Below are 16,780 nucleotides of genomic sequence, written 5' to 3' on the forward strand. Positions count from 1 at the left end.
CGGTCGGCTTCATCGTCTCTGGGAGCCTGCCTCTCTTGGAGCGCCTTCCTCCCTGGCCTGTTACAGCGCCTGGCTGCGTGCCAGAACGGTGCTGCTCAGGTCTTGGTCTTAACCTCCAGTGAGGGTGTGCCCAAGCTTACCTTTGTCTTTCTGTTTTTCAGTATAATGTTTATGAGCCAAACTGCATGCAGATGGTCTATCAGGATGAGTTACCTTCAGAATGACCTATTTTTAAAACTGTATAGAACCGTCTGTCTGGACATTGAAGAATGCCTGTCAGAACTGGTCATTTTAACTTTGACATAATTAATAATGACCTTATATGCCACTGTAATTGATAGTGGCAAATTGATATTTGGTTCACAAATTCAGTTCCTTCCAAGCCCTCTTCTAGAATGCTCTTACAGGTCTGCATGATTTATTCTATTACAGACTTTCATTAAGTGCTTGTCCTGGGACATGCAGAGGAAGAAACTCTTTTCCCTTTAGGTTAGGAATTTAGACCCAGGTGGAGGGAGAAAGGGAGACAGACAGACAGACGGACGGAACTCAGTTCAGCAAGTGTCAGGAGCAGCCATTGTCTAACTCTGTATTTATTTTTAGTCCTATGGCCAAGAGCTCCTGATAAGCTACCAAGTAGACTTTTAACTTTATATGCTACCTATCCAAGGTATATTGTATAAATATCGGAATATCTTTGATTAACCGTGAGATGTTTCTTAAAGGTTAGTAAGATGAGCACCAGGACGAGGTACGCAGGTGCTTTCTAGCAACCTTTACAAACCAGGAAGAAGGACTGGGAGGCTGTCAGTGGTCCATGTGCAGAGCAGACACCCACAGGTTTCTGTCCCAGAGACAGAGAAGAGAGGGTGGCCAGCTTCCCAGGACCATGGGAAGTTGCCGAGGGCGTCAGGTAGCTCCCTCCTGGTTCACTTCCCTTAGCCCAGTTTCAGATGCATGCCAGTTGTACTCCAGAGAAAACAGTATTAAAGATAAGTAAACTTAAAAAGAGAACTGCCCGTTTTAGTCTAAGATGTTTATCTTACGGATGGAAAGACGCGGGAATTTAGAAATGCAGAGCTCCTCTTAGGATTCCCACTGCTGCCTTGAAAACTGGGTGAAGTTAGGATTACAAAGGGCTAACCAAATGCCTCCCTTTTGAGTGTGGGATGACTTTCTCTGGAGCCTTTATTAAGGCCTGGTAGCTACAGGCTATTTTTTTTTACAGGCTAATCACACAGTTCCCGTTATCTCCTTCTCCATGTTTCCTCTAGACTGCTTTCTCAGTAAGGAGAGCTACAATTTTTTTATTATTCTTTCCTTTTTTATCCTTAGAGCCTGTATCTAGCAGATAACAGATGCTCAGTAAATACTTGTTACATGAAATGAAGCTTCTAGTAGAGGACACACTAACTGAGGTATGTAGGTGCCGAAGCACTTGTGAAATTCTCTTGTCCAGAACTCGGGGGTAAGGGATGCTAGTGGAACCCGCAGAAGCGACTGTGCGGTTGTGCGGAATAAAACATGGAAGCCACTGACCCGGAGGCTCCTTTGTATCATTCCTGAATAAGGTCTTCTTCCCTAGCCCTGAAATACGGGCCTTCACTCTTACAATTGAGAAGAAAAAGCAAGGAAATTCACAATAGTGTATTAACACATTTTTGTTAACTCCTAAGCTATTTTTCACCTTAGATCTACTAAAATATATCCCGTAGCCTTAAGTAAATTTTCTCCTTGATTAACGGTACTCTAGGGAGAATCCCCAAATAGGTGCTAAAATACAAATACTGAACTATGCTTTGTGTAAAGCTATTTTTATATTTTACAAGTCGTGAATTTTCTATAGTCCTTTATTTTTGGGTGTTGAATGGGTTTATAAAGAAGCTTTTAAGATTTACTTTACACATTTTGCCCAATGCAAAATCTGATTTTGTAGATTTTAAATAAGTGTTTGTAAAATCTGGGGTGTTTTTCCCTAAACACATATTTTTCGTTATTTTTGAGGTATCTAAACCAAAGTAGTATCAGAAGAAAACTATTTTAAAGTATAATTTTTACCATAGCCTTTTATAAGGCAGTAACACTAGTGAATTGTTGCATTTGTATACAGAATATCAGCTACAGAGTGCCTTGTATAATTATAATACCCATAACTGCTAATGCTTACATAATACCAGTAATACAGAGCTCTTTTGGGAAAAGCTGAATCATTCTTTCTCGTTTTGGACCTGAAGCATTCGTTTTTGTAACCATGTGAATCGTTGGTGTCTGAACTGAGTGTGGTGGGTGTGCGTATGCCTGTGTACATGTTGAATGTTGAGAAAGGGTTATTTATGGGGATGGCGTAGTTACTTGCCTTTTGATGAATTGGTTTCTCCTTTGATTTATTCAGTGAAGGATTTAAAATTTTGATCCTCACCAGTCTCTTGGGTCTTCTCTCATTTGCTCAGTTTGGCCAAAAAGGCTGATCTGTTTTTTTTCACAGAACACAGTTGAAAGAAAATAAAAACTGGCATTTGATTAAGTAGGGAACTCATACCTATGTGAAAATTTTATGTATTAGATTGACTAATCAAGCTATTTGCTTTATACACTAAACTCTTTTCATGAAATAACATTTCAAAGCCCCTTTTTTACTCTCTGTTTTCAATAGGGTCATTGAAGATACTCTCCTAGTGCAGATGGGACTTATTCCTTAAGGTTTTAAATCAGGTGATCATATTTTTGGGTTTCGATGCCAGAATTTTGCTGCATCTTAATAATAAGCTTATTAATCTGTTTTCCAGTAGACACTAAGTTACACACTTTACACTTCTAATAAATGTGAACAAAGAGAAAATTTGAATCCAGCTCTCTTTGGTATCAAAGTTCTGCTTTTTCTAGAAAAATTGGCCACCTCCTAATAAAAGTAATTTTAATTGAAATATTATTTAAAGAATTAATGAAATTGAACAAAAGTTTCATTGTCAAACGTTTATTCTATGATTACTTCCATGAAGATGGTGCTACACGCTAGTTCAGAATTCAAGAAATTGGCCTAATCATCATCGGTGAAAGACTAATTAAGATGGTTTGCTTTTCGCAAAGGTTCTTCTCCTGCCTTCAGAATTCAGCAAACATCCCGGGGGGTTCACTTTGTGTCAGAGCCTGAACTGGGCGTGTTCCACACACAACCCCGCAAAGTGGTGTTATTGTCGAGATTTTATAGATGGGGCACACACGCTCAGTGAGGGTGAGTAAAATGTTAAAGAATTTTCTCCAGAACCAGTTCAGTGTAATCATCACGACATGGCAATAATTTCAAACCATTTGAACTTAGCAGTCCAGCATAAATATCTGTGATTAGACTCTAGCCCTATCTGCTTTCACTATGCTGTTTCTCTTGAAAAGGCAGTTTAAGCAGTAAAATAAAGATTGAAGTCTAGCTTTTAAATATTAACAGCTTTATTGAGATATAACTCATACCATAAAACTATACAATTCATTGGGGTTTTTTAAAATATATTCATGGGGTTGTCCAACCATCATAGCTTCTAATTTTGAACTTGGCTGTTGGATATTGGTTTATTCCATTATTTTAATGGCCATACTTTTAGATAAGAAAACATAATTATATATCATAAAAGGATTTAAATTCAGTCTCTGGTATTCTTATTCATCCTTGTCCAGCCAAAGTCCAATATCTTTCTTTTTTCACTTCTAGTACAAAAAGTATCCTCTACTTCAGTGAGAAATGTTTGCCTACAGGACTGTTAAGCTGGCTTTCCTATGTGCCATACACAGAGAAGCCTCGGAATGTGAAATCCACTTCCTCACAATACTCGTCTTTAAGTTCTTTATAACAGACGTATTATAAAGGAGAAACCAAAGAATGGCTGCAATTAGTACTCACTAAATGTGCCTTCCTCACATTTAAAAATAAATAAGTATTTATTTATATTTTTTAATTAAATTTAGATTAAAAATAAATAAATGAAAAGAGACTCTGATAACCATTTATAGTCATTCCGAGTCCTGATTCACTGAAAAGATTTGTTTAACTTCAAGATACAGGTTTTGGAAAGCTAAATATTGATCCTCTTTCTCTTTGACTTTCACGTTAGAAAGTCACTTGAGGATCATAATGTACTTAATATATTATCTTATATGGATATATATTTAATATACTTTATACACACACATTATGACAAAAGCAGCTTTTATTTTCAAAGTGCTTAGTAAACCTTTCCTGGGAAATAGGAGGTTTTTACCCAGTTTTTGATTGGTCAGATGAGATGACAGACACATTATTTTTTTTTCATAAGATGTAAGGCTCAGAGACATACTGTTCTTTTTTAAAAATATTTATTTTCAGAGAGAGAGGAGAAGGGAAGGAGAAAGAGTGGGTGGGAGAGAAACATCAGTGTGTGGTTGCCTCTCATGTGTCCTTTACTAGGGAACTGGCCTGCAGCCCAGGCATGTGCCCTGACTGGGAATCAAACTGGCGACCCTTTGCTTCACAGGCCCATGCTCAGTCCACTGAGCTATACCAGCCAGGGCGACAGACACATTAATTGAAGTCACATGTTCTCGATAAGAGTGTGTCAGCGGCTGACATTGCAGAAAAGTTCTGGTTTCTTGTCTGAAGAACCAGGCACTTCCTTAAGACTGCAGATGAATCATACATGCCTCAGTTTTCATCTCTCGACATACCCATAAAATGTGATGTCTATATAAGGACACACTACACTAATATAATGGTATAATATTAGATTTATGCATAGTTTCTATAACACACAATTTCTTTCCTATCTCTGCCTTGGCACCTGCTGTTTTTTCTTCCAAAATTCCTTAACCCTCCCAACCACCCACTGGTGTTTCCCCTTCTTCCAGGGCGTCTCAGTTTAAAAACTATGTCTCTGTGAAACCTCGCCAGTTATCAAATGCACACGAGGGTTTGCCCCATGTTGTGCCTCTCTGTGCTTTGTATGAACCAGGTCAGAGCAACCTTCCTTACCGTGCTGAATAGCGCCCTTAACTGCCCCCTTCATTACACTGGGGGCTTCTTGAGGACAAGGACCAAGTTACATCATTTCTGCATCCCACCATGATGCCAGGCTTGTGGTTTTCTTGAATTCTGAGCTAATGTCATAAAAGGTCGCCCTGGGGGAGATGATGGTTACATAACTTTATTCCTTTGTACCCTCAGAGTTAAGGACAACGGTGAGAAGGTCCCACTTCACCAGCCAATGCTTAGCCGACCACACAGCCATCAGATGACTGTGTGATAGATTTGGAGATGAAAGATTCTGTTAGCTCTCTCTCATAATTAGCTCAGGGACGTAAGTCATTTAAGCTATTTGTGCTTCAGGTTTCCCCATATTACTATTGGGTAATAGTAATGCCTAGTTACTAGCTGCTCAGTTATTATGAGGATCAGTTGAGATATTTTATAGAAAAGTGATTTGAAAACTTAAAGCACTGCAAACATGAGAAGTAGAGAAGAAATGCAATGTAATCTGGTAGAAAGAACATGTCGTTTGGCCTTAGATGAGATTTTAAGTCCGGACTCCACCACTAATTATTTGACCGCCATAACTTAACTCCTGTAAGTCAGTTTCTTTACTTGTCAAGGGAAAATAATAACACTTTGGCAGCTTCAAGTAATGTGAAGGTCAGATGGAATTCAGGCCGTGTTCCCCTTGGATTTCATCTGAATGCGTTCAACTGTTACCAGCCAGAGCTTTTGTGCCTCGTGTATGCATACCTCTATGCCCCATTCTCTGTGACAGCTTCAGTCCCTTGTACTCCAGGGACAGCAGGCCACTTCTCTCAGGCCAAGGAGATAGCAGGTGGAGGCCGCCAGAGGAAAGTCACAGGCTTCCCTGACCTGTGACCCCAGCCAGCCGGTTATGCCGTGGGATGGGGACGAGGCCAAGTGTCGGTCTGGTGTCAGAGCACATTCCTGGGGCAGCTGTTTCTGCTGCAGCTACTTTTGCTATTTCTTTTTGAAACGTTTTGTTGGAGTTAAAGCATACATGCCAAAAAAGGCACATGACCTTTTACGGATCACATTTTACAAACCGAACACACCCATGTAACCAGATCATCCATTCTCATTGCTGCCTGGTACTCCATTTAGTGCATGTTTCACATTTCGTCTTTCCATCCTTCTGTCGATGGCCATTTACACAGCTTCCAGTTTCAGGCTGTGGCAAATAGTGCTGATGTGAATGTTCTTGCCCATGTCTTTTGATGAGTATATGTATTTCTCATGGATATTCCCAACAGTGGAATTGCCAGGTCCCAGCGTATTATACATGTGTTCAGTTTTAGTAGATACTAACTTAAACGTGTCCCGTTACGGTTACACCAATTCATACTCCCAGCAGCAGTGTTTCGGAGTTCCGATTGCTCCACAGCCTTACCAGCAACACTTGGTATTATCTGTCCTTTTAATTTTAGGAATTCTGGTGTATTTTATAATATTGTGTGGCACTTTGGAAATAGAACCATTCCCTCAGCCCCAAAACCTGAAACTCTGAACTTTGATATATTCCTTTTTTTAAGGAATGCACTCTATACAAAATCAGAGGATTCTATCAGATGTGCAGGTCCTTTTCTAGTGCTTGGTACATGGAAGGAAGACAAATGATAGCTGCTATCAGCAGCAGCAGCAGCAGCAGCAGCAGTAGTAGCAGTAGTAGTAGTACTGCTACTGCCATCACCATCACCATCACTATGTGCCTTCTCTGTTTTTCAGGAGAGAGTAGGGCATGGTATCTACAAAATAAGACATAGTCTTTGCCCAAGAGTAGTTCAAGATCTCATTGGAAAGACCAACATTGGAAACAAGTTTATTATTAGACAATATGATAGGAGCTTGGAGAAGGAGGTGGTGCTTGAGCTATAACTTGAAGAATAAGTCAGAGTTCTACAGAAAGAAAAAGAGCATTGAGCTGGAGGAAATGGCAGGGCACACCGCCTGAGGAGGGGAGTGGCAGAGGTGACAACGTGTGGGAGGACAGGAGTCCATCTGAGCCTGCAGCCTTCCCAATCTGGTCCCCGGTGTTTGGCTGTTGTCACCCTCTCAGGATGTGGGGGTTGAGCTGGCAGCCGTTGGGGGTTTTGGTGCGAAGTTACAGCACTCAAATGCTGTGTTCTCTGCTTACACCTTTTACCTCTTCTCCTCTAAGGCAGTGTTCTGCCTCCTCACTTGCCTGGAAACAAAGCCTGCCCCGAGTATGAAGTGCTTGGAAACCACGGTTGAAGCTTGGACAGCTGCAGAGTATCAGTGATGAGAAGGGTCCCACAGCTCTTTTGCTGTGGGGTCCTAGAGCTGCTTATTTGTATGCTGAGGCCTAGCTTGGGGTTTTCATTTTGCATTGGCCCAGGTTGCTTTGAGGTGGTAGTTAAGTTTAAGAAAGTGCTCTTCTGCCCAATCCCATATGGAGACAATTAATAAATGTTCTTGAGAAATGTTGATGCTGCTGCTGAAGATGACTGTCAGTAATTCGTGCACGCCTTCATTGATTGTGTTAGGCATTGCTCCTTAGCAATAAGGAAGATGGTCCCTGTCCTCACGGAACTTACAATGAATGTAGTGGGGAACCAGACCAGTCCACAGTAGGTTCTACCACAGTGTGATAAGGGCTGTGAAAGGGGAGGTACAGAATCCGATGAGAGCCATCAGAGAAGCACCTCGCCCAGACGGGGGCCAGGGAGGGCATCGAGGGAAATGCGACAGATACCCGGTAGCCTCGTGGAGGAGTGTGGAGGGGGGGGTGTTCCAGGTAGAGGGAACCATGTGTGGGAGGAGCTGAACACAGGAAGAATAGCTCGTTGGAGAAAGTGGAAGAAGTACTCCACCAGAGCACAGAGTGTCTGGAGAAGAGAGGGATTCTCACCAAAGGCCCGGCAGCAGGGTGGAAGATGGAGTGAAGGAGGTCAAGACTGGAGGCAGAGAAAGCAGTGGTAATAATCAAGGCTTAACAGACAACTAACCAGCATTCTCAGTACAGAGACTTCCAAAATTCCCTGCTCCCTCAGTCCTCACCCCCAAACACCCTGGCTTCTTTAGAGCCCAATATAGCTGTTTGAAGAGTGAAGACAAATTCTATTAGAAGTGTTATGTTAAAAAAAAAAAACTTTTTTCTATCATCCATATTGATGGACCTTACAAGCTGTGGTCCCTGCTGTAACCGCACAAATTTTTTTTCCAGGAATAAACCTGTGTGAGGTACGTTCTCCAGTTTCTGTACATGAAGCAGGAGCCACTCTGGCCTCTGGCTGGGCACAGTGTCTGTGCTTGCAGAATGCGGCCGAAGGGCTCACATGCAGGTGGCGGGACAGTCTCTCGTTGAGTTCGGCCCACCGTGCGTCCCAGCAGCCTGGCTTCCTGCTTGGATCCCCAGGCCACACACACAAACAAGAGTCCTGTGGGGATGTTACCTACTTTTTCCTTTCCTCACTCCCTTAGTAAGCTTCCACAAAGACTGGGTGCCAGGCATCTCAGACATAAGCCCTGAAGTCTGGAAATGGGATTTCTAGCAATTTCCACAAAATACAAATACGACGCAGTAGTTTAGATGTGATTGGACTTTTGGGGCTTGTGTTTATCTGTTTACATGAAAGGTATTTTACTTTTTTAAAAAACTATTATATGAGAATTGCTCTTACAATGAAATAGATATTTGTTGTCTTTTATTAAGAAATACCGTGCACCTGGTCTGTTCAGTGCTAGTTGTGTGGGAGAGTTTCCGAGAGTAAGACACGGTCCCTGCTTTGGGAGACATCACCTAACGCAGAGAGGACAAGCAGAAAAGCAGTCAGGCCACCGGTCTCCGTTTTGTTATGCCAGGAGGGACACCAGTAGTCAGTCACAATTCTGTTTCCCACTGAAGCCAGAGGCAGCCCCAGAACCTTTTTCAACATGGCACTCAGGGCGACCATTGCACGCAGAAATAGAAACCTGTCTTGCAGCCTTTATTTAAAAAATACTTTCCCAGAACCTTAGGCACACACCTTGCTTTTTATCTTTTCGTTTTGTTTTTTTTTTTTGCCAGTTTTATCAGTCATTTTATATATGACTATTGGGACCTGAGAACCTCCTGAGAGAGCAGAAGGGGGGGGTACTGTTGCTTTGCGGGAAGCTGACATGTCCTCATTCAGGAAGATTACATTTGCTTCCCACCCGGGATGACAGAAGCCCGTTCCCTTTACTTGCTACTATAGGCATTGTTTTTTTCTTGGTTACTTTCAGAATGGCTGTCCTTGTGCTGTGTTACAACTGGTTTCAGGGCAGTAAAGCTGCTGGCTGTTGGTGAATGGTGCCCACATTCTTTACTGTCCTGGCACCGGGATTCTCTTCAAAGCCGGGGTCATCAGTTTTGGCAGGGATCAAAGGTCTCATTAGTCCTAACTTACTGTCATCATTGATCATTCTGTGTCCTCCTGTGTCTTTGGCCCTTTTCTCATTCCACATTTTCTATCAGTGCTCCATCAAGGGCCAGAGTTTGAGCTACATGTATTGGTAAATGCCAAATTTGTAGACTAAGATTCCTCCACACTCCAGACCCTTCATTTCAGCCATCTGTGGGGCATACCCACCACAGTGGTGAGAGCTAACATAAAGATCCAACAAATACCTGTGGTCATGCGTTGTGCTAAGAGCTTTACAGTCATGTCTTAATTTAAGCTTTCCAACAACCCATTTAGAAGTCATCATCCCCGGGCTACAGATTAAAAATATCGGGCTTAGAGAATCATAGCATGTGTAAGTGGCAGGTCCGGGGCTGGGACACGGGCTGTGCAGAGTTTGATACACAGAGTCTTCAGTTTTGGCTTGTACAAAATAGAAGTCATCCCAGCCCTCTACCTCCAAACTGCTCTCTCAACCTTAAGTCAGTCCAGTCCACAACGGACACCATCCTGTTCTCATATCCCTCTTTGAGGTCCAGTAAGTTAATAGGTCTTCCAATTCTGCCTCCTAGGAAAAGTAGCTCTCAAATGTCTACTCCCGGCTTTCCCCTCTAACCACCATAGACCTTGTGAAGACTATCACTGTATCTTACCTTGAAGGTAGTCTATTTTCCACCCTTTTTTTTTTCCTCCTCTTGGGCTAGGAGGAAAAAAGCTACTATAAGAAGTCACCATTTTTCTCAGTGATGTACCTTTTAGTCAGTTTTTTTCCTACCATACCTGTCTCAGATAAAAGGATGAGAAAACTTAGTTTGGAGCAAGTAAAGGTTTTTTCTAAACATTTGATACTTTCACTTACGCCTCTGTAATCATGTCTTTTATTTGCTTGTTTTCTAGGAATGTTTACCCTTGCAGAAGTTGCTTCACTTAATGACATCCAGCCAACTTACCGAATCCTGAAGCCATGGTGGGACGTGTTTATGGATTACCTGGCTGTCATTATGCTGATGGTAGCCATCTTCGCGGGAACCATGCAACTTACCAAAGATCAGGTGGTCTGCTTGCCAGTATTGCCATCTCCTGTAAATTCAAAGGCACACACACCACCAGGAAATGCCGACGTTACCACCAACATCCCGAAGATGGAGGCAGCCACTGACCAAGATCAACATGGGCAGGCGACAAATGACATTTCCTTTGACACATCTGCTGTGACACCTGACATACCTCTCAGAGCCACATATCCTCACCCAGATTCCACAGTTCCAAATCAGGAGGCAAAGAAAGAGAAGAAGGATCCAACAGGCCGAAAAACAAACTTGGATTTTCAGCAATATGTATTTATTAATCAGATGTGTTACCATCTGGCCCTTCCATGGTATTCTAAGTACTTTCCATACCTTGCTCTTATACATACTATTATTCTTATGGTCAGTAGCAACTTTTGGTTCAAATATCCCAAAACATGCTCAAAAGTAGAACATTTTGTTTCAATATTAGGAAAGTGCTTCGAATCTCCTTGGACTACGAAAGCGTTGTCTGAGACAGCGTGTGAAGACTCGGAGGAAAACAAGCAGAGAATAACAGGTGCCCAGACTCTACCAAAGCACGTGTCTACCAGCAGTGATGAAGGGAGCCCCAGCGCCAGTACCCCAATGATCAACAAAAGCGGCTTCAAATTTTCAGCTGAGAAGCCCGTGGTCGAAGTCCCCAGCATGACTATCCTGGATAAAAAGGACGGAGAGCAGGCCAAAGCCCTGTTTGAGAAAGTGAGGAAGTTCCGTGCCCACGTGGAAGACAGTGACTTAATCTATAAACTCTATGTGGTCCAAACAGTTGTCAAAACTGCCAAGTTCATTTTTATTCTCTGCTATACGGCAAACTTCGTCAACGCAATCAGCTTTGAGCATGTGTGCAAGCCGAAAGTCGAGCACCTGACCGGCTATGAGGTGTTTGAGTGCACCCACAACATGGCTTATATGCTGAAAAAGCTTCTCATCAGTTACATATCCATTATTTGCGTGTACGGTTTTATCTGCCTCTACACTCTCTTCTGGCTGTTCAGGATACCTTTGAAGGAATACTCTTTTGAAAAGGTCAGAGAAGAGAGCAGTTTCAGCGACATTCCAGATGTCAAAAACGATTTTGCGTTCCTCCTACACATGGTAGACCAGTATGACCAGCTATATTCCAAGCGTTTTGGTGTGTTTTTGTCAGAAGTCAGTGAAAATAAACTTAGGGAAATTAGTTTGAACCACGAGTGGACATTTGAAAAACTCCGGCAGCACGTGTCCCGCAACGCCCAGGACAAGCAGGAGCTGCACCTGTTCATGCTGTCCGGCGTGCCCGAGGCTGTCTTTGACCTCACAGACCTGGATGTGCTAAAACTTGAACTGATTCCAGAAGCTAAAATCCCTGCTAAGATTTCTCAGATGACTAATCTCCAAGAGCTTCACCTCTGCCACTGCCCCGCAAAAGTTGAACAGACTGCTTTTAGCTTTCTCCGAGATCACTTGAGATGCCTTCACGTGAAGTTCACCGACGTGGCTGAAATTCCTGCCTGGGTCTATTTGCTCAAAAACCTTCGAGAGCTGTACTTGATAGGCAATTTGAACTCCGAAAACAATAAGATGATAGGACTCGAATCTCTCCGAGAGTTGCGGCACCTTAAGATTCTCCACGTGAAGAGCAATTTGACCAAAGTCCCCTCCAACATCACAGATGTGGCTCCACATCTGACGAAGTTAGTCATTCATAATGACGGCACTAAACTCTTGGTACTGAACAGCCTTAAGAAAATGATGAATGTTGCCGAGCTCGAACTCCAGAACTGCGAGCTCGAGAGAATTCCACATGCAATTTTCAGCCTCTCCAACTTACAGGAACTGGATTTAAAATCAAACAACATACGCACAATTGAAGAAATCATTAGTTTCCAGCATTTAAAACGGCTCACTTGTTTAAAATTATGGCATAATAAAATTGTTACCATTCCTCCCTCCATTACCCACGTCAAAAACTTGGAGTCGCTTTATTTCTCCAACAACAAGCTCGAGTCCTTACCAGTGGCAGTGTTTAGTTTACAGAAACTCAGATGCTTAGATGTAAGCTACAACAACATTTCAATGATTCCAATAGAAATAGGATTGCTTCAGAACCTACAGCATTTGCATATCACTGGGAACAAAGTAGACATTCTGCCAAAACAATTGTTTAAATGCGTTAAGTTGAGGACTTTGAATCTGGGGCAAAACTGCATCTCCTCCCTCCCAGACAAAATCGGTCAGCTCTCCCAGCTTACCCAGCTGGAGCTGAAGGGCAACTGCTTGGACCGCCTGCCAGCCCAGCTGGGCCAGTGTCGCCTGCTCAAGAAAAGCGGTCTTGTTGTGGAAGATCACCTTTTTGACACCCTGCCACTCGAAGTCAAAGAAGCATTGAATCAAGACATAAATGTTCCCTTTGCAAATGGGATTTAAACTGAGATAATCCGTGCACATCCATGTGCCAGAACAGCTTCCTAGATTGCAAGTGCTCACGTACAAGTTATTGCAAAATAATGCGTTTTAGGAGTAGACACATCTTTAAAAATAAAACAGAGAGGGTGCATAGAAGGCTGATAGAAGACATAACTGAATGTTCAATGTTTGTAGTGTTTTAAGTCATTCATTTCCAAATCTTTTCTTTTCTTCTGGGGGAAAGGGAAGCAAAAATTATAATCACTAATCTTGGTTTCTTTTTAAATTGTTTGTAACTTGGATGCTGCCGCTACTGAATGTTTACAAATTGCTTGCCTGCTAAAGTAAATAATTAAATTGACATTTTCTTACTATATCACCTTTTTTGAGGTGTCTTGATTTACTTTGCTTAATTGGTGCAATATCACTTTAACCCAGACCACTAAAGACAAAGACACATCAACAGGTCTAAACTTGTAAATTTAGATTTGCTGAAATACTGATTTCTTTCCTGTTTTAATTTAAAGCACCTCAAATAAGCACTTCTTATAATATTTGACTGGCGCTGCTGCTTCTGAGAACCCCAGTTTATAGATTTTACACTCTTAAAGGTCTGACATGCAGGAAAGGTGTGTAGTTTGTTGGGGGTTTTGTTTGTTTTTAAAGAATAAATAATGACAAAAATAATAGAAAATAGCATTCCTTTTAATAACAGCTGTTTATCCATTGTCTGGAGTTATGATTATATGGTGCATTTTTCTACTAATAATCTAGGGTTACCAATAAATAGAAAATGTTTTTAAAAAATAAACGTATCTGATTACAACCAACATAAAATTTTTAATGGCTTAATGATTAACAACCTTCCACTATCACCTTTTGAAAGATAACATGAAATCAAAGCAAGTATTATTTAATTTCCTGCCCTGTTTTCACTGCCGGGGAGGGGGCGGGAAGGACTTGCAGTTCATGGGAAAACTCCTAACTTTCCCTCCTCATTTTCGTGACAGGCTGTATTTCCTCTGTTTGTCTGCAGCTAGGAGGGGTCATGTCCAGGGAAATGCTGTCAGAATGTCCATTTTGGATGATAGTTTTCCTTCTTTATCTAACTTACAGAGTGTCTAAATCCATCTCAGAAAATCCAAAAATTTCCTGCCACCTGTTTAGATATTGGTTGGCAAGGATTTCATAGGCCTTCCTACGGGATCGTTTTTCCAAGAGAAGCGACGTGTTTGGCTGGACGACAGAGTACAGTAGTGTCCTCTCTGTACAAGACTCGGTTCACTGCATGAAACACTGGACATTCTCTTGCCACACCTTATTATGGCTTGAAGGATTTTTCAGAGAATATGAAAAGATGAACTCACATCCTTGCTTTTCTTCCTGAGAACTGAACTCCGGAGGTACTGGCCTGTTGCAAGTGGTAGCGAACCTCTGTCTGCTCTACAGCTTGTAAGTACTCGGAGAATTATCTCGAGTGGAAAAGCCTGCGGCACTGTGGCTCAGTTAGGAGCTGACCCTGGCGCCAGCATGCTGGCCACTCCCTCTCCTCCTAAAAGATCTGAGGTCGAGGAAAGGATTAGAAAAGCCCACGTTTAGAAAATCAGAAGGGCAAATTTGGGGGGTAAGCAAATTCTCCCATGTATGTATTTTCCATTTTTATCAGCATTCATTAATATAATGACTAGCATCAACTCTGCACCTACTGTGTGTCTCGGCAGTTCAAGGAACTGCGGATTCCACTTGGCTGCATGATGCTCTATAGCAAACTGGGGAGATACATAATAAAAATGATTGGTCACAACTGTAACACAGGTGTACAGAATCTGTGTGAATGAATAATGGCTGGGTTGGGGTCAGACAGAGGACCTTCAGGGGAGTTTTGCAGTAACAGACTGCCTATAAACACTAAACACTCCTGGACGTTGCCCTCCCACCAGCTGTGTAGGACACTGTTCACCCCACTTAGTAACACCACCACCAGAAACTGGTACAGCGTTTTTAGAAGGGTGCCGTGTCCTCTTGTGAGATAGAAGAGGCCGGACATTATGATCCTCACTTTGCAAAATAGGAAACTTGTCTTCCTTTCTTAAAACAAGTGCATGTTGTTTTGACGGGTACAAGTGGCGGGCTCCCCTACCTGGCCTTTCGGAGGGCAGAGCTGTAGGAGCTGGAGTCCGTGTGGCACTCCCACAGCCTGAGCACTGTCGGCTGCCTCTGGGCACCTGTCTTTAAGTCAGTACTTGGGGTTCAGTCACTTAGAACTGATTGGTGTTACATGCCTTCAAACGATGTCAAGGGTTACTTTTTCTCTTACCCAGACGTCTGTTGTCCTTATCAGCCCCCTAATGATTTCCTTGAACTCTGAGAGTTCACGGTCAATTGATTTAAATGCTGCGTTCCATGCCACCGTTTGCAAGTAGCAATATTTTAAAAGCAGTTTCCTAGGAAATGCTGATTCATCTAACAGACTACATGGGCTGGGTCCCAGAGTCTCAGCAAAACAGCAGATTAGATTATGGGCCCCAATACACTATACGCGTGCATTTTCACAAGTTTGTGTTGGCTGCACATGCACCAGACGTGGGAACACAAGTTGGAATGTACAAGTTTTGGCTTGAGGTTTTTTTTTGTTTTTTGTTGTTGTTTTTTTTTTCAAAATCCCTTGAGGACCATCAAAAGAAGAATTACTCTAAAGTACCTTTAAATGTGCTGTGGGGGGGAGGGTACCACACTCTGAGAGATTCTAGTTTACTTTGCCTGTTTAACTTTTTTTTTTTCACCAGCATTCACTTGGCTCAACAGAGGGATTTTCAGGGGTTCAGATATATGAGATGATTACCCCATTCTCAGTAGTGCTGATGCAATAGGTAGAAAGAGCTTGTTCTGTATAAGCCCTGGCCCGAAAGTCTTGACCATTTGACATTTTTCATAAATAAAGGAAAAAGTCATGTTTTATTAAAATTGCTAGTACTTTCCCTGACTACCCCCCTGGACTCTATTTCAACTAGCAAGTAAACTCCCAAGTTGCTGATGGCAGCAGATGCCAAAGTGCCCTTGAGACCCACGCCCGAGAGCTGTTTCCATTCACCTTGCTGAAGAGAAGCCAGAGTGCTGCCCTCTCCCTAAGACTGCTGGCACCACTTGCGTCAGTAATTCATCCCAATAAAATGGTCCCTTTATCAACTGAATCCCCAAACAAAGGCTGTACTAACAAAAAGCCCCTTTCATGAAAAGAAGAAGGGGGGTAAAGAAACCCTGGAAGACAGTTTTCAAATGTCCTCTAACTTGTGACTGCTACACAAAGAAGCGGCCCCTTCTGGTCCCGGCCAGCTGTGGCTCTCCTAGGACAAGTGCGCCAGGTGCTCGGAGGGAGCGGTGTCTGCCCGGGGGAGGGGGCAAAAGAGCAGCAGGCCACAGAGCAGTGCCTCAGGTCTGGCCCAGCCTGGGCTGACAGTCATGCCGCCAGGGTGGGGAAGGAGCCTCTTGGCTCGCAGGTCTTAAAGCTCTGAAACAGAGTAGCTTTCCTGTCTCCATCCTTCTGCCTCTGGAAATACAATGTATAAATTGTCCCAGGCAAGGCATTGTTGTCGAATGCACGAGATTTTCTGCTCAGTCCTGCAGGCTTTGTCTCATAGATTTGTGGTCCACTACTCTCCTCCTGCTTCTGTGGGGCTGTTGCCTGTGCAGACTGCCTGCTTGTCTCTATCTGTCCTTTCTTTACTCCGAAGAGTCCGAGCTGTGGAGCAAGAGTGCCTGGATTTGAATCCTGCTTCTGCCTCAGCTGTTGACCAAAACAAGCTACTTCTCTACACTTGTTTCATCTATAAACAGGAATAAAAATAGTGTTCTACCAATGGCACGTTTGGGGAAGATAGAATGAGGTGATTTGTTGAAGTTACTGTGCCTGGCAGGTAGTAAGTACT

The 16,780-nt window shown here is 42.7% G+C and overlaps 1 protein-coding gene across 13 annotated transcripts in view; it reads left to right on the forward strand.

Annotated features, from left to right (window-relative positions):
• The window catches only part of LRRC8D (leucine rich repeat containing 8 VRAC subunit D), a 122,831-nt gene extending 107,355 nt beyond the window's left edge, over nt 1-15,476 (forward strand). For 7 of the 13 annotated variants that reach the window (XM_053655620.1, XM_037154397.2, XM_037154401.2 and 4 more), the window contains one exon: nt 10,297-15,475. In XM_053655620.1, coding sequence (XP_053511595.1) covers nt 10,299-12,875 — 2,577 coding nt within the window. In that variant the 5' untranslated portion in view covers nt 10,297-10,298 and the 3' untranslated portion in view covers nt 12,876-15,475. Of the gene's footprint in view, nt 1-10,296 lie in introns of all 13 variants that reach the window. The other 6 variants (XM_037154405.2, XM_053655624.1, XM_037154404.2 and 3 more) reach the window with 1 other exon arrangement.
• The last annotated feature ends 1,304 nt before the right edge of the window (nt 15,477-16,780 follow it).

The sequence above is a fragment of the Artibeus jamaicensis genome, unplaced genomic scaffold (assembly GCF_021234435.1).
Source record: "Artibeus jamaicensis isolate MK-2021 breed Jamaican fruit bat unplaced genomic scaffold, CSHL_Jam_final scaffold_1019, whole genome shotgun sequence".
NCBI classification, from domain to species: Eukaryota; Metazoa; Chordata; class Mammalia; order Chiroptera; family Phyllostomidae; genus Artibeus; species Artibeus jamaicensis.